Source organism: Typopeltis vanoorti, chromosome 16 (genome assembly GCF_054136105.1).
Source record: "Typopeltis vanoorti isolate ZY-2024b chromosome 16, IOZ_Tvanoo_1.0, whole genome shotgun sequence".
Lineage (NCBI taxonomy): Eukaryota > Metazoa > Arthropoda > Arachnida > Uropygi > Thelyphonidae > Typopeltis > Typopeltis vanoorti.
This window is the reverse complement of record NC_143564.1, coordinates 34,840,684-34,864,120: the sequence shown is the minus strand read 5'-3', so window position 1 is coordinate 34,864,120 and position 23,437 is coordinate 34,840,684. Positions and strand designations below refer to the sequence as shown.

At 36.6% G+C, this 23,437-nt stretch overlaps 1 protein-coding gene across 4 annotated transcripts in view; it reads left to right on the top strand.

Annotated features, from left to right (window-relative positions):
- The window catches only part of RhoGAP15B (RhoGAP_ARAP and RA_ARAPs domain-containing protein RhoGAP15B), a 339,597-nt gene that overhangs the window by 101,143 nt on the left and 215,017 nt on the right, over positions 1-23,437 (top strand). For all 4 annotated transcript variants that reach the window (XM_090405966.1, XM_090405963.1, XM_090405964.1 and 1 more), the window contains exon 7: positions 21,521-21,769. In XM_090405966.1, coding sequence (XP_090262092.1) covers positions 21,521-21,769 — 249 coding nt within the window. The remainder of the gene's footprint in view (positions 1-21,520; positions 21,770-23,437) is intronic.

Genomic DNA, 23,437 nt, shown 5'->3' with positions numbered 1-23,437 from the left:
AGGCCCCAAATCATATTCATCACAACTATTCGACATTCATACAGTATCTACCTTGCCTTAAACTCATTCACTGTCACAGCATCCACCACAGACTCTGGCAGCCCATTCCACTCATTCACCACTCTAAAAGTAAAGAACCCAGCTCTAACACCCTTACTAACCACACTTTTGCCCGGTTTCCATGGATGTCCCCTAGTCCTCCCACAACCAGCCCCGTTCTCAAAAATATCTTCTGAATTAATTTTATAGAAACTCTTCAGTAATTTGAATGTCTCAATCATATCTCCCCTCCTCTGCCTATCAACCAATTTTTGCAACCCACAAATCCTCAACCTGTTCTCATAAGGTTCATTCCACAGACCTGCTATCATCTTGGCCACTCGACTCTGGATCCTCTCAACCTCCTCCCCATCAAGAAGAAACCTAGGTGACCAAATCTGGGCACAGTAGTCGAGATGGGGCCTTATCAAGGCTTGATACAGAGGAACAATAACCTGCGTGTCTCTGCTTGTCAACATATTCTTCAGCAACCAAGTGATTTGATGAGTTGATTTGCCCACTTTTGCAATGTGTCCCCTAAACTTCTTATCCACCAACACTCCTAAATCTCGTGCCTCATCAATTTCCTGGAGTACAGTTCCACCGATGTAATAAACTGCTGCTAATCTATTCACCCCAAAATGTATAACCTTACATTTTGCCACATTAAATTGACATCCATTCTCCTTAGCCCAGACTTCCAATCTATCCAAATCATCTTGCAAAATTTTGACATCATCTGCATTCACTATTGCTGTACCCAACTTTGCATCATCCGCAAACAAATGAACTGTTCCTCTCAGATCCTTTCCTATATCATTAATGAACAAATTAAACAACAGTGGTCCAAGAACAGATCCTTGTGGCACACCACTAGTCACAGGCCGTCTTGTGGACTCTACTCCTGAATAAACCACTCTCTGATATCTCTCCATCAACCACCCTCCCATCCATCTCACCAACCCTATATCCATCCCCATATGCTGCAATTTACTGATTAGAATTCCATGTGGTATCATGTCAAAGGTCGTAGTAAGGTCCAGTAGAATCACTGTAAACCCATTACCCTTATCCAGTTCGGCTGTCACTGTGTTATAATATGTGAGCAAGTTACTGAGGCATGACCTACCCTTCACAAAATCATGCTGTCCCCGATACAGTATCCCATTTTCATCTATCCAATCTTGTATTTTCCTCTTGACTATTTTCTCCAAGACCTTGATAATGATTCCTGTTATGCTGATTGGCTGGTAATTTTCAACAGCAGCCTTGGAACCACCTTTATGCAGCGGAACTATTCCCCCCTTCCCCCCCCCTCCCCGGACTGAACCAGACCCGAGGCTCAAATTAAAAAAAATGGTCAAGGGCACTGACAATTCTTTAGCCGCTTCACGTACGACACGAGCTGGTATACCATCCAATCCCACAGATGTATTGACATTGAGGTTCTGTAATAGACTAGTTACCTCTACTTCATTCATCACAATTCCAGTATAAGCTGTTGGTTCTTCCATTCCTGCAATGTCACCACCTGGATGATATATATACTCTTGCAAAGTGCTTGCTCAGTAATTCCACTATATCGACTGATTCGGTTACCTCCCTACCCTCAGCATTTTTTAAAATCATTTTGCCATGAACATTTTTCCTTTTACTTGCAACATATTGAAAAAACTGTTTGGGATTCTCTTTAGCCTGCATGGCCAATTTTCTTTCATAATCCACTTTTGCTTTTCTTACCACCCTTGTTACCATCCTGGCCTGAGCTTTATACTGTTCCTGCGCCTGCTGGTTACCTTTCTCCTTAAATTCCCTCCACAATTGTTTCTTTTTTTGCAGCTCAAACTTAATAGTGTTATTCATCCATTTAACCCCTACTTGATTTATTATTTGGACTCTTGGTATACAATCAGCCATTGCCTCCTGCAAACACTTCTTAACCACCTCCCATGCACTATCAACATCCAACCCTTGCAGTTTTACATGCCATGGCACTGAGCCAAGCACACTCCTAAGCTTGTCATACTTACCAGCCCGGTAATTCCACATGTACCCTGTCTTAATTGCAAATTCCACTCCTTTAGCCACCTCCCAAGTAGTGGCAACATGGTCCTGTTCATTACAGCCACATTCTCAGATGCAATTACTAGGTCAAGCACTCTCTGCCCCCTGCTATTTTCTACTACGTGCTGTCGCAGATAGTTGTCCCTTAATAACCGCATAAAATCCAATTCCCTCCTCCCATGTGCTCTCTCCTCTTTCCAGTCTATGTTACCATAATTGAAATCACCCATAATAATTACCCTCCTTCCACTCATTTCTTCTATTTGCCTATGCATACTATCCCCACCATCTATTCCATCACCTAGTCTATAGCAGCACCCAATTGTATATTTTGTTCTGCTAGACTCTATCTCACACTAAACCTCAAATGTGCTCTTTTCTCTATCCTGCAGTTCAACTTCTATACTCCTTGGCTGCAACTCATCAGCTATCATCAATAACACTCCTACCCCCTTTTTATTCTCCCTGTCACTCCTGAACACACTATACCCATCGCATTCAATCCTACTAGCTTTATCATCTTCTGTCAGCCATGTTTCACTAATACCAATAACCTGTGGCCTGGAAGTGCCAACCAAGGCCAAAAACTCTTCCTTCTTGTTCCTAATACTCCTGGCATTAGTGTACATGAATTGCAGAAGCCCATTAGTCCCATGCCTACTTTGATGCCTTATACTAACTCCCATTCTGATTTGTTGTCCTTCGTACTCGCTCAGGCATATTATACTCATTCATACACTCAACTGCCTCCCTAAAGTCTGCATATCAACTCCCCCCCCCTTAATAAATCTAGTTTCCTTGAGTCTGTACATCCACTTCATTCATCAACACTTTTTCAAGCCTCCGTACACCAAATCCATTCAAATGTAACCCATCCATCTTATATAAATTCTTTCGCCCATCGAACTCACTCCACACATCCACAAATTCCACACCACTCTCCATGCATAACCCACGCATAAAGTCATTGGCAATTATGGCCCTCCTTCTAAACACTTCACTGTCATACTGCGGTAAAATACTCACCATCCTAACTCTCTCACTCTTCTCTTTTGCTACCTCATGTAATTCCCTCACATCCTCTATCATTTCCATTTTGTCTTCTTTCAGATCATTTGTTCCTGCCACGATTATCATCTCTTCCACCCTCTGTTTTTGCACTCGAATAGATTCGCTGACGTCCTTTATGTTCGCACCCGGCTGGTACGATTTCGTCAAACTCTCAACTAACACGCCTCTTAATAGCGAATCTCCATACAGCACTCGCTCCTTCATTTTATTGATGTTTACGAACATTCTATTATTTACCGTAACAGACTTTCGCCGTTTATTAGTCGGTACGTTCAGCACACATTTTTCCATACTCTCCAGTTGTCTTTTTGCTCTGTGTATCGCTTTGTTCAACCTTGCGATTTCGCTACTTGCATCTATCTCACCATTTTCATTATCAAAATCATCCATTCGTTCTGTATATCTACCTTCATTTACACTTTCAACGACACTCTCACACCTATCTGGTACTACCCCACAATTCCTTATTACATCGCTGTTTTTTATAGTTTTTTATATTCTGACTATCATTAATGATATCACTCTCGCCACCTGAAACACGCTTAAGATCCTCATTCTCCTTACACTTTCTGCACATATTAACTCCACTATCACCATCTAACCAGACTCCCACCACTCTTCACAAAGCATACATCTCGCAACAGCACATTGCATAAACTCTTTTATATCAAAACTCTTAAACAAACATGGCGACCTGGCCGCCATTTTTTTTTATTGGTGCCATATGTACACTATCTTATCTTAAAAATAATAATTAAAATAACATAGAAAACACACAAAAATTGCACAGACACACTAAGAAACAAAAAGCAAACAATACTATGTAAAATTCTAGTAAAATTGCCAATGATAACATAAAATACTACTAATCTTTTCAGGAGCTCTCAACAAGCCAACGATCATATCAGTGCGAACATCAGTTTGCTTTTCTTACCACCCTTGTTACCATCCTGGCCTGAGCTTTGTGTGTGTGTGTGTGATAGTGTGTACCTTCCACAATGAGTCTCTGACTCCATGGTCATAAAGTAAAAATGTTGAAAGTTTATTTTTCACTTGGTTAGAGTATAATAAATTTAGTTTAATCCTTTATCCAAGTGTGAGCAAACAAAGTTTGCGCCTGAAAGTATCTTCAGGACTGGGGCAAGGTGGTACAACACCAGGGCACTCCTTGCAAAGGTGGAGCAAGCAACCAACACTCCTATCTCAGTATCTCCCATAATGCAAAACACATCTCCTTGCGGATATGTCTAATGTTATGCATTAAGGGAAGGGCCACAACCCAGACTAGTTTCGACCTTTATTGAGGTCTCTTCAGTGGGAGCCAGGCCCAAGTGGAGAGGCAGAAGCATTAGCAGGTCATCTCTACCTATAGGAGTTGCCAAATGGTGTGCCACCCTTTTTTAATAAATTACTCTGGATTTAGAGAAAGATATTGAAAGTTTATTTTTCACTTGGTTAAAGTATAATAAATTTAGTTTAATCCTTTATCCAAGTGTGAGCAAACAAAGTTTGCACCTGAAAGTATCTTCAGGACTGGGGTAAGGTGGTACAACACCAGGGCACTCCTTGCAAAGGTGGAGCAAGCTACCAACACTCCTATCTCAGTATCTCCCATAATGCAACATATCCGCAAGGAGATGTGATCAAGAAAATAAATATCAAGAAGGTGGCAAAATATTCTGGAGGTTGTTGAAGAAGCTTAGAAATGGAGGAAAGAGTGCCGTAAAAGGAGTTAGAGATGATAAAGGTGAAATGAAAATGGGAGAAAAAGATGTTTTCTAACTGGTCCCTACCAATTTATATTGAAACTAGAAATTTTCATGATGAAGTTTAAATATTTCTTTACAGATAAAATCACTATTAAGTATTGGGGGGGGGACAAAAAAGCACAACTCAAGGTAACGTTTAAAAGTAACACATGCAATGACTTTGAATATGAATACAATTGAATATGACATGCAATTTTCAAAAAAAGAAAAAAAATTAATTACTTAATTCATTCATTTTCAAAGATGAAATATTATTATTATTATTACATAACACCTCCAGGGAGTCCAAAGACTCGTCGTGGGAGGGCACCTACTTTATAGCTCTATCTCCACCTCTCAATCCAACTACAACGAACCGTAACTACCATCATCATCACGTACACCAACACCATCTACCACCCATCATCATCACTAGTATTTTCACAGACAATCACAAATCCATGCCCACAGCGGGATTCGAACCCACAGCCTTTTGACTGTAGAGCGGATACACTGACCACTCAGCCAACCAGATCAAGCTCCGTGCTGTGCAAACGCCACATCCACTGAGCTACACAGGCTCGTTTTGTCACCAACTTATAAATGAACAGCTTTAATGTATGGGAAATACATATTAAAGGGGGAGAGGAAATAAGCTTACTAAATTATGCATCTGTTGCATATAGACAGTTTTATTTTTTATTTATATTGTTTATGAATTCAAAGCATTTTACATTGAATAATAGTCATTAATGTATTTTTGTCATCCTTAAACAAATTTGTTATGAAATAAAACAAAATAACTCCTATAATCTTATCTTGATGTCAGAACTTTATATTTGGAATCCTCTCTGGCTTAAGTTGTGTTATTCTATGACATTCACATATAGCTTTTATCATGCTCCAAATTTTAAATATCACTCTGTCCTCTTCCACTGACTCAACTGTGATTTAGCATAATTTGTCTGGCTGATGACTAGCATACCAGACAACCTTTTCTGCCCTTAACACTTGATATTTTCTCAGTGAGTTCCCCTTCCAGGTATGGTATAGAATTAATTTCTTCATCTTTCTTGGTAATTCAGACCATAGCTTTGTGCAAGTTTCTTTTCCTACAGAATACCTTACTCTAAGATACTCTCAATCTTCTGTCCTTAGTCATTATAACAAAATTCTCTTCCTCTCTAACGATCAGGCTACTCTTTTCGCCCTCTACTGCTTCCAAACATCTACAGTGTGATCAAGTTACAGAAATTATTCTTGTTGCATGAATGCCTTCATTCTCAAGTCCATTTGGTTGTATTGTGCAAGTCTTGCTTTTCCAACAAGTTTGCTAAGGGAGTTTAATTTGAAAAAAATTAGCATATCTCAAGTGGCTTGAGACAAGAATTTCAACTTTGTTCTCGATTTACATTGAAACATGTTACAATTTTTTTGTACTATTTCATGTACAATTTGTGTATTATTTTATTTACTAAACTGATATATTACAGGTTACATAATAACATGTAGTACATTACTACCGTGGGCATGCTGAAGGATGGATTTGTTATTTTTATTTATTATTTTGCATTAATTGTTTATTTATTACATAATCTTACTCTACAGACCAAACTTTTTCAAGCCGCTTGAGATCTTCATTTCTAGGGCAATGAAATTCATCTCCTTGGAACCTAAGGACACTTACAAATATTCCTGCTTAATGCAGAATTTAAACCCGTACCTTGTTAACCACATCAACCAGGTTTGTAGAATAACTATCAGTAAATCAAAATTTGATTTCAGTAGGACCAAACAGCAGTCATATCTTCAGTTCCTTTGCAAAAGAATTGCAGTTTCTCTTCATCTCTGCTTCCACCTCTCTTTATTTTTCTCTCTCAGGTGGTGTAACTCAAACAACACAAAAGACAAAGCTAACTTTGCATCATTCTTTTCCATTAGAAGAATTTAAAATAAACTATGTATCAAAAAAAGAAAGAAAAGAAAAGCATTCTTGCCCAGATGATATTCTCCCATTTGTACTAAAAGTTGTACTCTGAACTAACATTCATTTTATATTATCTCTAGACTTTTTATAGTCAGCTGTTAGCTACTTCCATAATGTGGAGTCTACTCCAGATCATGAAACCAAACCTATATCCAGCCCATTCCAAAAAAGGAAGATGTTTGCCATCACACTGATCCATTGCTCCTCTCCACATTAGTCTCTAAAATAGTGGAGAATATCATTAAAAATCAACTTCTTAACCATCTGGATGCTGTAGAAAGTTTTTTCACTTGGTTATAAATTAAATTAAAAATGCCAAGAAATTATGTTCTTGTTTCAAGTGTAAGAAACCATTTGCACGTGTACATAGAAGCTAATGACCACATGAATTTCCTTAGTATCCCATAATTGTCTGTGGAAATACCAGTGGTGGTCGTCGACGTTAGATGGCGTTGGTGTAGTTGCAGTCAGTTGGTGGATTGTGAGTGGTGGAAGCAGAGTTGTAGAGTAGATGCCCTCCCTCGATGAGTCTTTGGATTCTCTGGAGTTGACAGATAATAATAATAATAATGCAAAGCACATATCCTTTTGGATATGTATAATGCATTATGAAATGAGGCATTATCCAGACCAGTTTTGACCTTTATTGAGGTCAAAAATCACATCGATGCTGTTCTGAATAGCCTATTCAGTTAATCGGTAACCACCAGTATGTGGATTCCACCACGTGAGATCTACAACAGCACTCCAAACCTCTTTGCTTGTCTCTTGTGACCTGTCATGGAATGCCCTGAAGAAGCCTGTGCTGTTCACTCTTAACTAGGGGTTGAAATAAATATCGATAGAATGAATCCTTTTTGATCCCCAGACAATTAAGGGGTGCTTAAGGGTCAAAACTGTATAACTGAGAGGAGACCTCCACATATCCTTTAAAGGAATGCAGAGAACCGACCAGGGCTTCTGACCTAATGTCCAATCCTCACCTTCTCGTGGTGCACCCTGTTGGGTATCTACCCAGATACTGAACGAACGAGAATGGGCTGGCAATTTAGGATTTAGACAACCAAATTGTATTCTTATTGGTTAAACCAAAATAAAAAATGATGGTACAACATGACAAATTTTCATGCCAGCTGGGGGCGTCGCCCGGTTAAACAAGGCCCCCGTTGTTTTCGCCAGGGAACCAGGGCGAACAGTGAAAGGTCAGCTACTGGAACATATCTCAAAACACACCACCCCAACTCAACATCACCAGAGTTAAAGATTGGTACTATCAACATAAGAAGCCTGAATGGCAAAGAAATGGAGCTAGCTGAAGAATTAAATAAGTACCAGATCGACATAATAGGGGGTGACTGAAACAAAAAAGACAAAAACTGGTGAGATCTTTCTGAACAATAAATACAAAATGTTATATTCAAGCAATGACAATCAAGGAAAAGAAGGAGGAGCCATAGTATTCAACACAAAATACGAGGCTAATCTTCTTGAATGGCAGTCGGTCTCAAGTAGAGTAATGTGGGCAAATATGAGAATGGGGAACTGGACAATGAGACTTATTTGTGCCTATGGTCCCACAGAAGGTTCTATTAAGGTAGAAGTGGAGGAATTTTTTGAGGCGTTAGAAAAAGCAACTGACACAATAAAAAAGGAAAAGTTGGTCCTTGTTGGGGATCTACGTAGGCTGTTCAATAAGTAATAAGACTGACTATATTTATACAGAAAACAGATTACCTTTAATCGTCATCATTTACATGGTCTTTTTCGAAGTAACTACCCTGAGACGTAATGCATTTGTCCCAACATTGCATCCACTTCTTAAACACATGTGAAAGTTCGTTTTTTGAGAGTTCTTTCAAAATCGCCTCAGCAGCTTTTACACATGCTTTGTTGCTTTCGAAATGGCAGCCTCTTAGTGGTTTCTTGAGCTGAGGAAACAGCCAGAAATCGCACGGTGCAAGATCAGGACTGTATGGAGGATGTGGTAGGATATCTGTGTTGTTCTTCTGCAAAACGTTCCACTACACAACCAGCAATATGTGGCCTTGCATTATCGTATTGCAATAAGAAGCCATTCTTCAGCAATGGACGCTTCCTTTTGACGTGCTTGATGATAATCACTGCTGTGTTGATCATTGTCTCTGTGATGGACGTTGAAGGTCTTCCCTCACATTCAGGATCTTCCACATTTTGCCTTCCTTCCTTAAAAGTTTTATGTCAGCTAAAAACACTTGCCCTCGACATTGCTTCATCGTGGAAAGCTTCGCGTATCATGTTAAAAGTGTCCGATGCCGATTTTTGCACACACACACAAAATTTAATCGCATAACGCTGTTCCAAGGACGCTTCCATTTCAACGACTGGTTGCTGTCGTAGGCGCAGCGAAACAAGCTTGCGTTTAGTCACGTGACACTCTGGCACACCAGCCCATATACGCAATCTATCAGCCTCTTTTGTTAATACAGACAGCAACATTTATTTATTACACAGAAATTAATATTGTGATGAGTGGTTTTGCCACAGTAAAATTAGTCTTATTACTTATTGAAGAGCCCACGTAAATAGCAGAGTAGGAAATGATTGTGAGACATACAAAAATATTTTGGGAAAATTTGGAGAAAAGAGCAAAGCTAATGATAATGGCAAATATCTGTTGGATTTCTGCCCAGGACATGGACTGGTTATTACTAACACCATGTTCCAACATAAAAATGTGCACAAATTCACATGGAGAGAAGAGGCTAGGAATAAGAAAAGTCTCATTGACTATGTTATTGTTGATAGTGATGTTTTCTCCCTGGTGCAGTACACCAGAGTGTACAGAGATTTGAAATTGGAAGTGATCACTATTTAGTCTTGAGCAGGATAAAATTGAATTTCATATTGAAAAGAATAACATGTAAGAAAGTTTTAAAGCAAATAAAAGTTGAGCAGCTCTCACATGTGAACTGTAGACTAAAATACACAAAGATTATTGAAGAAAAAATGAAAGAGTTTGAGAACAGGAATCAAACCTTGGAGATTCAGTGGCAAACTCTGAAGAAAACATTCATTGATTCTGCCAGAGAGGCATATGGTGGGGTTGTCTGCAATGATAAAAAAATCAGAACTCCCTGGTGGACACAAGAAGTTAAAGAGGCAGTGAAGGAAAAGAAGAAAGCATATCAAACTTTCCTGTCAAATAAGTCAGCTTGTGCTCTTAGAGAATATAGAGACAAATGCAAGAATGCTAAACGCTGTGTAAAACTAGCTAAACAAAAGTCATGGGAGGACTTTGGCAAGAATATAGAAAATAAATATCAAGAAGGTGGCAAAATATTCTGGAGGTTGTTGAAGAAGCTTAGAAATGAAGGAAAGAGTGCTGTAAAAGGAGTTAGAGATGATGAAGGTGACATGAAAATGGGAGAAAAAGATATCCTTGAAGTATGGAGTAATTACTTTGAAAAACTGCTAAATGAAACAAGCAGTGATGACAGCACAGTGGTAAAAAACACTGACCAGGCATGTAGTCAGGAATACATATCCATACTTGAAGTAGAAAAAGCCATCAAAGGCTTGAAATGTGGAAAGGCTGCAGGAGGATCATATTTGACTAGAAATGCTGAAGTATGGTGGTATAAGAGTCTTACAGTGGCTGCACTGCATAGTTCAGAAAGCCTGGACAGAGGGACGAATTCCCGATGATCAGAGTAGAGCTCTCACAGTACCCGTATATAAAAAGGGAAATAAAACTGAATGTGAGAATTACAGAGGTATTTCCCAACTGAGTGTTCCTGGCAAGATCTATGCAAGTATACTTGAGAAACGGTTGAGAAGAATTGTGGAAGAAAAGCTTGAAGATCAAGCTGGATTCGTGCCAAATAGAGGCTGTCAGGATCAGATCTTCACTTTACGACAAATAGTGGAGAAATCATGGGAAAATAACTAAGATCTGTATTTAAGTTTTGTCGATTTGGAAAAGGCATATGACAAGGGGCCAAGAGAGAAGCTATTCAATATGCTACAGTTATATGGTGTCAATGAGGCATTATATCAAGCAATACTTAGTTTTTATTTTAGTTGTAAGTCAGCAGTTAGAATTGTAGGAAGTACAGGATAATGGTTTAATGTTAAATCTGGTGTGAGACAAGGATGTACATTACCCTCTGTTATTCATTATCTATATGGATCACATTTTGAAGGAAAGTGGTATTTAACATGATATCAAATTTGGAGATATTAATGTCAGCTCTTTGCTTTATGCAGATGATGTTATACTTCTAAATAAATCCACTACAAGTCTGCAAGATTCTCTGACTAAATTGAATAGCTGTTGTAATAGATATGGTATGAAGGTCAGCAATAAAAAGACAAAGACAATGAAAATAGGCAGAATCATTGAAAATGTCAACTATGTTGTGAATGGAGAACCTGTGGAACAAGTAAAACATTTCAGCTACTTAGGCACGATTTTTTCTGAAGATGGTAAATTAAATATAGAAATAGACAACAGAATCATCAAAGCTAGTATGGTGGGAAGTCGATTGAATAAATTCATATGGAATAAGAGAGAAATTAGTCATAACACTAAATTAGCTGTATACAAGACAGTGTTCGAACCAGTTTTAACTTATGGATCTAAGAGCTGGGTCAGAAGTAAAATACTTGACCAAAGATTAGAGGCATGAACAGATGGCATCAATGGCAATATCATATTAAAAACAAGGATATTAGGAAAGAACTTGATATTTTCAGCATCCAGGAATGCGTTAGCAGAGCTAATCTCAGGTGGTATGGTCACTTAAACAGAATGGGCGAAGAAAGATTAGCAGAACAAGTGTTCTCTGTCAGGTTGGCAGCAAAACGACTCAGAGGAAGACCAAGATATAGGTGGATTGATACGGTACAAAGTGCCTTAGACGATAGAAATATAAAATCTGATAATGTTGGAGTCTTGACAGGTAACAGACTGATTTGGAGGAAAATTGTAGATAGGAAGTTAGTAATGATGTAATTTTTTTCATGTAGTACTGTCATATCCTGTACACCCCTTGAGGGTACATGGCAGGAATTTGATGATGATGACGATGACAATTATTCCAGAGTGTAATGATATATTTTTTTGTCAAAATATTTCTGTCCTACTGAAACAGTTGATATTTTGGTGCTAGGATATCTATCTTTGAGTATATAATCCAGAGGAGCAAAATTTTGCTCCAATAAATCGTTCCATTTCAGAGCAAATATTTCACTCTCAGGAAATATGCTGTCTCTGGGAGAAAAAAAAATTGTATATATATATTTATTTAGTTTATAAAAATCCATGACAAAACACACCCACACACACACACACTACTCATATCTTTCTATAAATCGAACTTTTATTTCCATTTCGTATTTCAATTAATTTAAATTATCAAATTTCTTTTAATGGTAACAAAAAAAAATGCTATGTGTGCATCTTTTTTTTTTTTTACAGTATCATAATTCTTAAATTCCCGAATAGTCAATATATAAGTAAATATATATATAAATATGTGTTTTTTTTTTGTTGTTGTCTTGTTTTTTTCAGATGGAGCATTATTTTCTGGAAGTGAAATTTTTTCCTCTGACCCGGAAATATATCTTCAGAGGAACAAGTAAAGTGTTGCAATCTGGATAGATATTGGGATAAATAAAATTTTTAAAAAAAATCTATCTGGGTTCATTAATTTGTATGATTAGGAAAAAATAAAGTTCCTTTTGAATTGTTCCAACTGGAACATTTTATTTTAGTTAAAAAATATTTCAGCCCCTGCTCTTAACATGTCCAGGGCATTTGATTTATTTGGTCTGGTATAAAACTCAGCAAATTACTATCCTGTGGTCCTTCTCCCCCAAAGCCAAACTTCAGGACTCTCCAGCATATCACCTGTCCTGTTTCTGTCTGTATATGTACATCAATTTCAGGAGAATCAGAAATAGAGAAATAGGGTTTGTTGTCTTGATGAATACATTTGGCTCTCATATTGTAGACATTAGCAAGACTTGGTTATCAGAAGCAGACAGACTAATTGAAGCCATCTGGTATCGAGTATAAAGTATTTTTAGGAAGGATAGAGAGAATACTAGAGATGAGGGTGTGCTGCTAATGATATTGGATGATTTGAGTCTAGTTAAGGTATAAAACTATGACTGCAATACTAGTTAGTTTTCCATGTTGCAGTGAGTTTGAAGCCATCTCTTGTGAGTTGAAGTCTAACAAGATCAAATACATAATGTGGTGTTGTACAGACTTGGTAGATCAGTTGCTAGCAATGACAAAATGCATTACCAGATAAATATGATGTGTGCTGTATGAGTAATCACCATGGGGTGACTTTAATTATCTGAACATTGATTGGGTAGCAGCAAAATGTCATGAGAAGAATGAAACCAAATTTATTGAGCTGTTGTGCAGCAACTTCCTCAAGCATGGGACAGAAGGAACTTGAAGTCAGAGTGTTAGATCTGATTGCAGTGTCAGGAGGGAGGGAGGGGCTTTATTTAAAGATGTGACTTTTCTGCCTCTAGTTGATGACAGTGAACATGATGTACTAACTTGGCAAGTGGCTGTTTACAGATATTCCATTCAGAAAAGGGTTGCTGAATTACAAAGGCAGGAAATTAAGACCAACTGAAGAGAATACCCAGTTAGAAGATGTGGATTATGCAAATGACATAGTTGATATCATCTAAATACACTAATATCAGTTGCTAGCAACCACATGCAGAATTGGAAGCTATGTATAAAACAACTGAAAAGGTTACTCTTAAGATAAATATACTAAAACAAAAGTTCTTAAATTGAACAGCAAATGCCACAAAGAAATTAAAATAAATCAATTTGCAATAGAAGTTAAGAAATTTACATATACTTGAGAGCATATACTTGATACTGAGAGATTTTTACAAAAGTAAATCCTGCTTTCAGAAAATTTCAAAATATATGGAAATCATCCAAGTATCATAACAGTACATGAAAATTATAAGGTGCAGGCTAGAAGAGTTCCAACTATCCCGTGGGATGAAGCTTGTCTTCTCTGTAGAAGCAGTTTCAAATATGAACACTTTTTCAAAGAAAGTTGTGATAGCACACTCCACCATTCCTTTTATTTATTTCATGATTTCTGCAGTCTTCAAACATCTTAGGCTTCACATCTTCTCTAACCAGTGCCTTAAACACGGATTTCCATACAGTTATTCACTTTTATGAGGATAACCTGCTCACTTTAATATACAGTCTCGCCTTCTTTCTTGGGGGAAAAAAAAATAATAATAACAACTTTACCTTTAATAAGAGTGATCTAATCGTTCTTTTTGAATGGATTTCACCTCTAGCCAGGAAAATCTTGAACTTACCGAGTTTCCTTTTCATCTAAAGTCATTATTTTTTACCTGCCTGGATACTACCTCTGTACAAATTCCAAATCTGTTTCCCCTTAGAATGTTATTCTCATATTTAGGGTTGTAACACCAAAAACCATTGTAAAAATTCTTACATGCTATTTAGAAGACAGCAGTTTGGCTAATGGATGACCTCTGTTTCACAGACTCCTCCAACCATTGTCTCATAGACAGTGTTTCTGCCTTATGCCTCTTTCCAGGTGCTCTTCCACTGAACTGGTAACCATCCTTCCTCCAGCTTTCTGCCAAACATGTTACAACATAAATTTCATTTATCTCATATATATGTATGGCCTACTCTCAAACCTGCCAACCCTGTTTGTCTTCCTGTTTCATTCCATTTGCTTTTATTCCCTGGGACAGTCTTTTTCATGAAGTGTTTCTTGGGACCACAGGAATAGTTTGTTACAGGAGATAGCTTGATATAGTGAATTTTTCTTTAGAATACCATTTGGAGATTTTGTTAGTAGTGGCAATGTCTTGCATATCTTTCCTGAGGAGGAAGAGATGGATACTGGCCATGCACAGCCAGTATCCAATATTATAAATTTGGAGATTTATACCATTTATAGTTTATAGGTATACCATTTATATAATACCATTTGGAGATTTTGTTAGTAGTGGCAATGTCTTGCATATCTTTCCTGAGGAGGAAGAGATGGATACTGGCCATGCACAGCCAGTATCCAATATTATAAAAGGGAGAAATCCATAAAAGCAAATCCTCGCAAAAGCCAATTACATCCACCACACATAACTGACAAATTCCTACAGTGGAATGGTCACAGATTCTGCCAAGACACGGTGTCAAGATCCTCTTGCAGAAAAATGTAAGTTGTTGTGCTTCTTTTTTACAAGAGATGTATTTGAAACGTGGTCAGGACCATACTTTGTTGTAATGCCTCTATTAATTGCAAAAACAGGATAGGGAATGAACCTGCCCAGTAGAGGATTTGCCATCTTTGTGGGCAACCCAACCCCCTTTCCAACAAGTCCCATTTAATATTGACAATACTCTGTGGGGGCATGCATATCCTAACATCAAGGGAAGAGTTGTAGAAGATGTGCTCGACAACAATAATAGCAATATCCTTCCTAAATACCGGGTGTAACACCTTCTTCCACATGCCTACCTAAACATTCACTGCTATTGACCTAACAATTTTTTCACCATCTCTCTTTCTTTCCACTGTTTAAATTGGAAGTAGAAGATTACATCTATGAGAGTGATCATTTTCCTGTAATATCCACCCTTACATGGGCAAGTATGTATTCTAAGAAGATATTCAGAAGATATCTTCTTCTTCAAATTAATGTTGCAAAATCAAATCATGATTTGATTTTGCAACATTAATCTCCTCTCTTATTAATGAAGTACTGAATCATATAGAATGCATAATATAAGCCACTACAATTATACTCTGTCCAAAACATCCAGCAAGCACACTTTGATAGGTAGATCTAGTCTACTATCAGAACTGCAGTTAATACATTCCAAGTATCACATATTCCTGGTCTTTATGCCAAGGCAGTGAACCATATTTGTCACTTCACCATTACTTTACCATAATGCTATAGTTGTCCATAGTGTACGATAAATAAATAAAAGAAAAAAGAAATAAACAATTACTTTTTGTTCATGGTAGGAAACTTTTCATTATCCATCATACTGCCACACGTTCCTTTTCTTTGTAAATAAGAGCATTACTACAAGCTATAGACATCAGGGTAGATGCTACTAAATATGCTACTGTGGTACACTTGCATTCCATAATGCAGCTTCACATTGTGCAGATTAGTTAAACATTCCACCCCTTTCTCTGTTGGTATCTTTCAAACACACAGAGCAGAATGCTCTGATTCTGTATTTGTTCTATGTGGATGGCTCAAAATCAGTCTCTAGTTGAGTATGTCACTGTCTTCCCAGGCAGCATAATATCTAATCAGATACTTGGAATATACCAATTATACAGCTGAGCTGCATGCAATAGAGCTTGCATTAAATTACATAAAACTGAAATTCTGTGGATGTTAATATGTTAATCTGTGTTGTTGGATCCCAAACCACATCAGGATTGAGGGAAGTGAAGCTGCAGATAGGTCAGATCTTTCCCTAAGATACCATGATTTGCCTGTCTCCTACATGGATTACGGGTAGATTTTAAGATAAAATTAACATCTCACTTGTATACAGTATGACATAGCAAGAATAACAATAAGCTATATCCTATTAAGCTAGAAAATAAACTTTGGCAGTATAGTCTGCACAGGATTTGTAGAAAGGAAGTTATTCTACAAGAAATTAATCTTTATACAAGTATATAATATTTCAGAACTATATATTTTGATATAGTAATTTTAATTTTTTTCAGATATGACACATTATATCCAGATGCTGATGTACCATAAAAAATCCAAAACAATACACTAACAATTCAGTTTTTTTAGTAGTTTGTGTTTTGTAGTAAGTGAGTTTCATATACATGATATATTAGATATTAGAGTTAAAAGCAATCTTGGATCAAGTCTACCTTCAAAAAACCATTGCCAAAGTGGTATGGGATAATTTCCAAAATATGAAGGTCAAATATAAAAGCAGTTGACTTTGGACCACAATTTTCATGTAGAAATGCCCATTAGAGATTTGTTACAACTAACTACCTATTCTCAGTATTCTTAAACACGAGAAAAAAAGCTTATGAGACGGCTTGGTGATGTGGGGTCTTTTAATATCCCATTTTAGATCTTTAGACCTAAATGAAAAGTATCACCTTCTTTTTATTAAAAACTTTCAATCTGGCAAAACCATCTAAGTGGAAAGTTCAGCTAGATAGACATCACTGGACAAAGCTATTGCTAATGACCATCCAGTGGGGGGGGGGGGAGCATCCAAAAGCAAGTATATCTCAGTAAACTTAGTAATAAAATAATAACTTTCTCCCACTTTGGGCAGTCCCTTTGTCCTTAGTGTTGAAGATTTTATATCATTTTTTTAACATGAAGATTATAGATTATCATCATCATCATCAAATTCCTGCCATGTACCCTCAAGGGGTATACAGGATATGATAGTACTACATGAAAAAAATTACATCATTACTAACTTCCTATCTACAATTTTTCTCCAAATCAGTCTGTTACTTGTCAGGACTCCAACATTATCAGATCTTATATTTTTATCGTTTAAGGCACTTTGTACCATATCAATCCACCTATATCTTGGTCTCCCTATGAGTCGTTTTGCTGCCAACCTGGCAGAGAACACTTGTTTTGCTAATCTTTCTTCGCCCATTCTGTTTAAGTGACCATACCACCTGAGATTAGCTCTGCTAACGCATTCCTGGATGCTGACAATGTCAAGTTCTTTCCTAATACCCTCGTTTTTAATATGATATTACCATTGATGCCATCTGTTCAGACCTATAATCTTTCTCAGGACTCTCATATCTGCAGTCTCTAGTCTTTGGTCAAGTGTTTTACTTCTGACCCAGCTCTCCCATCCATAAGTAAAAACTGGTTTGAACACTGTCTTGCATACAGTTAATTTAGTGTTCCGACTAATTTTTCTCTTATTCCATATGAATTTATTCAATTGACTTCCCACCATACCAGCTTTGCTGATTCTGTTGTCTATTTCTATATTTAATTTACCATCTTCAGTAAAAATCGTGCCTAAGTAGCTGAAATGTTTTACTTGTTCCACAGGTTCTCCATTCACAACACAGTTGACATTTTCAATGATTCTGCCTATTTTCATTGTCTTTGTGTTTTTATTGCTGACCGTCATACCATATCTGTTATAACAGTTATTCAATTTAGTCAGAGAATCTTGCAGACTTGTAACGGATTTATTTAGAAGTATAACATCATCTGCATAAAGCAGAGAGCTGACATTAATATCTCCAATTTTGATATCATGTTTAATACCACTTTCCTTCATAATGTGATCCATATAGATAATGAATAACAGAGGGAATAATGTACATCCTTGTCTCACACCAGATTTAACATTAAACCATCTTCCTGTACTTCAGTTCTAACTGCTGACTTACAACTAAAATAAAGACTAAGTATTGCTTGATATAATGCCCCATTGACACCATATAACTGTAGCGTATTAAATAGCTTCTCTCTTGGCACCTTGTCATAAGCCTTTTCCAAATCGACAAAACTTAAATTCAGATCTTAGTTATATTCCCATGCTTTCTCGACTATTTGTCGTAAAGTGAAGATCTGATCCTGACAGCCTCTATTTGGCATGAATCCAGCTTATTCTTCACCAAGCTTTTCTCCCACAATTCTTCTCAACCATTTTTCAAGTATACTTCCATAGATCTTGCCAGGAACACTCAGTAGGGAAATATCTCTGTAGTTCTCACATTCAGTTTTATTTCCCTTTTTATATATGGGTACTATGAGAGCTCTACTCTGATCATCGGGAATTCGTCCCTCTGTCCAGGCTTTCTGAACTATGCAGTGCAGCCACTGTAAGACTCTTATACCACCATACTTCAGCATTTCTAGTCGAATATGATCTACTCCTGTTGCCTTTCCACATTTCAAGCCTTTGATGGCTTTTTCTACTTCAAGTATGGATATTTATTCCTGACTGCATGCCTGGTCGGTGTTTTTTACCACTGTGCTGTCATCACTGCTTGTTTCATTTAACAGCCTTTCAAAATAATTACTCGATACTTCAAGGATATCTTTTTTCTCCCATTTTCATTTCACCTTTATCATCTCTAACTCCTTTTACCTGACCAGAATATCTTACCACCTTCTTGATATTTATTTTTTATATTCTTGCTAAAGTCCTCCCTTGACTTTTGTTTAGCTAGTTTTACACAGTGTTAAGCATTCTTGCATTTGTCTCTGTATTCTCTAAGAGCACAAGCTGACTTATTTGACAGGAACGTTTGATATGCTTTCTTCTTTTCCTTCACTGCCTCTTTAACTTCCTGTGTCCACCAGGGAGTTCTGATTTTTTTCATCCTTGCAGACAGCCTCACCACATGCCTCTCTGGCAGAATCAATCAATGTTTTCTTCAGAGTTTGCCACTGAATCTCCAAAGTTTGATTCCTGTTCTCAAACTCTTTCCTTTTTTCTTGAATAATCTTTGTGTATTTTAGTCTACAGTTCACATCTGAGAGCTGCTCAACTTTTATTTGCTTTAAAACTTTCTTACATGTTATTCTTTTCAATATGAAATTCAATTTTATCTTGCTCAAGACTAAATAGTGATCACTTCCAATTTCAAATCTCTGTACACTCTGGTGTACTGCACCAGGGAGAAAACATCACTATGAACAATAACATAGTCAATGAGACTTTTCTTATTCCTAGCCTCTTCTCTCCATGTGAATTTGTGCACATTTTTATGTTGGAATATGGTGTTAGTAATAACCAGTCCATGTCCTGAGCAGAAATCTAACATATATTTGCCATTATTATTAGCTTTGCTCTTTTCTCCAAAATATTTTTGTATATCTCACAATCATTTCCTACTCTGCTATTTAGATCCCCAACAAGGACCAACTTTTCCTTTTTCATTGTGTCAGTTGCTTTTTCTAAAGCCTCAAAAAATTCCTCCACTTCTACCTTAGTAGAACCTTCTGTGGGACCATAAGGCACAAATAAGTCTCATTGTCCAGTTCCCCGTTCTCATATTTGTCCACATTACTCTACTTGAGATTGACTACCATTCAAGAAGATTAGCCTCGTATTTTCTGTTAAATACTATGGCTACTCCTTCTTTTCCTTGATGGTCATTGCCTGAATATAACATTTTGTATTTATTTGATTTTATTGGATTATAGATTATTGAAAAGCAAATGCAACGAGCAGTTTGATTATCTTTTCTTGTGGGCATTGAGTAATAGGTTCTGGTTTTCTGGAGCAGGGGGGAGACTGTGCAAACAGACAAAAAGGAATGTATAAAAAGTGCAAAAAGGAGGGTACCCTTCATGGTTTAATCCTAGCCGCCATCATGAAATATGAATGGCTACTGGTGCATTACATGCATCATCCATTCACAGCCTTTATGTTGAACAAATGAATCTGATCTCTCTCTCTCTCTCTCACTTCAGTGGAAGTAGCTGTCACTTAACTATTCCTTAAAAATAAAATCTTTGCCTAACCATCATACTTGAACTTGTGTTTTTTTCTTCTGCTTAGGAATTTGCTGGCATTTGCTCCTTCAGTATGCACGTGGATACTTTCAAATTGGGATATTGTGCTGTTTTCGTTTCTTTTTTAATTTTGTGTTTGAATGTTTGTTTATTTTGAAAAGACTTTTGGATTCTCTGTATATTTTTTTATATTATTAGCAGAAAGAGATTGTGTATTTTACATGCATTGTTATGAAGGGTTGTATATCTTTTGTGTTAAGGCCAGTTAGTACCATGGACAGTCTGAATGTTAGATAATATAGGAATTCTAATTATATATTTGGTTTAATCTTTTATCCAAGCGTAAGCAAATCAAGTTTGCACCTGAAGTATTTTCAGGACTGGGGCAACTTGTGGTAAAGGTGGAGTAAGTTTTGATCACTTGCCTTAGTATCTCCCATAATGCAAAGCACATCTCCTTGTGGACATGTATAATGCTATGCAATAAGGGAAGGACCACTACCCAGACCATTTCGACCTTTATTGAGGTCTCATCAGTGGGTGCCAGACCCAAAGGTGGAAGCAATGCAGAAGTCATATCACCATATACCAGTTGCCAAAAGGTGTCAACACCTTATTATTAAAATTCTCTGGATTATAGATAGATATTAGATAAAAAATTAAAAAAAACTTCAGTCAGTATAGGAATTCTGTTTTAGAGACAACATGGCACTTTTTCAAAACCATTTAGGGTTCCAATAAGCAGGGTGCTAGCCTTTCACTGGGCATTGAAAATTATATACCACTAAAGATATTCACAAATATCTGTGACACAGTGTGATTTAAACCCACAGCTGCTAATTAAAATAAAGTAAAAACTCTTCACTCTCTCGGGCAAACAGCTTTATTATGAATCATGACTTTCTTTGGAAAACAGTAAACATACTGTGTTCTGCATAAAGAAGTTTAGATAGTTTTGTAAGCATTAAAGTTACCTGCATGTTGCATCAAAATGCATTTTAAAATACATTAAAATGATTTTTAAAACATTAAGTGATAATAATTTGGTTTTAACTTTAATCTGTTATTTTTTGTTTAGTTAAGCTCCCTCAAAGTAGCAATCAGAGTTGTGCTGCAGCTTATGAACCTGGACCAGTATTTCATATAGACATGCCTCAGCAAACACTTTACCTACAAGGTGAATGGCAACATCATACGGATGCATGGTTTCATAGCATATATTATGCATGGATTTTACATCGAGATGCACGACTTGAAGATCAGTATCTCACTCAAGAAAACATTCCTGTAGTGATTGATAAATGTATAAATTTTGTTAGTACTCATGGTATGTATACCCACTACTTGAACTAATTTTCTTTACTGTCATTTGTCACTATAGAGAATGCTGTTATGAATTCACTCATAGTAACCAATACTGCAGTGACAGTTGATTGTAAATCTGTTCCTGTATTTAGAGAGCCATAACATATGCACAGTTGAAGAGGAATGTGACATGGTGTGCACTTAGGTTCAACAGACCCAAGTTCAAACCATGTCTGTTGGAAGAATGTTTGAGGGTTTTTCACCTAAAGCATTGAGTTAGCCAGAATGCAAAGCATCCAAGGAACATGTACAATCCAGAGTTGTATAGCGGCCTTAGTTGTCTTGTCGTAATTCTGACCAATACGTTATTTTGCATTCTAATTTACTGTACATTTTGTTTTTCCATGAATAGTTCATCATGCCTGTCACTGAGTGTGTGTTAAGAGATGATGAGATCTTTTAAATTTTAAGATATCAAATTTAAGGATCAAATTTTAAGTTATATCAGTTTGGATCACTTTATCAGAGATAAATAAAATCAGTAAAATAAATTGCTAGTGAACCGAATTGCAGTATTTTCTCCAATTAATTTAATTAAATATACATCAATCCAAGTGTTTTGATATTGCACACTCAAATGGTTTGAATTGGGTTATTGCACTGGGATTACTTCAAGATAGAAACCAGATAACTAGGAGGATGAAATTTTCGTATGGGGGAGGGGGGCTGGAAAGTTCTGATAAACATATAGAACAAAAATGATATTAAAGTAACTGATATAATCACAAGAAAGAGCATACTAGTAGAAGAGTTATGAAGGTAACTTATATTCTTATATCCTTGTGTTTTTTTCTTGTTGTTATATCAGCTACTTTAATATCATTTTTGTTCTTCTAGGTGTTTATCAGAACTTTGACCCCCCCCCCACCTCATATATCCTATAAGGAATGAATAGAGCCAGCCAGGATGGTAGTGATGGTAGGCTTATTGTTTTAGTAAGCTACAATCGAGATGTGCGCATTCTTTTAGTTTCTCATTATCAGGGCTCTTTGTTCTTTTCCCTTTAAAATATCAGTGACAGTTATTTGAATAAAGTAAAAAATCTAAGAAAAAAATTGATTCTTCATGCAAAACAGCATGTCTTCAATTTCTTTAACAAGCTTTTGATATTGCAGCATCATCCCCTTTTTCCATTGCTTCTTTCCTCCAAATGCATTAACACTATGGAGTAGTTAACAAGTGCAGTCAGCACTCCCACTCTATTAGACACCCACCTTACCAAATGCAGATACTTCAGGTTTTTTTTTAAACATGGCTTTGTTGGATTCTGAATGAAGAGAAATTTAAATTATTAATACTCTCCTCAGAATCCAACATAATCCACCACAGCAAAGGCTACATTTGTAAATATTATTTAATGTAAATCACTTGTTTATAATTTAATATTCATATAACTACCTTTAATTTTATCTAATATTTAATTATTTAATCAAGAATATATGTATTAATAGTAGAAAAACTCTGTGTTAAAATATTATCAAGCTATTTAGCTTATTTCTATGTTAATATAGAATTTATGTTTGATAATTTAACTGCGTATTAATTGAAATGTAAATATTCTTTATTTATTCCTATTTGTAGAAGTTTAGCGTTATGCAATAGCTCAATTTTATTATGTTTTGTTTTGTTG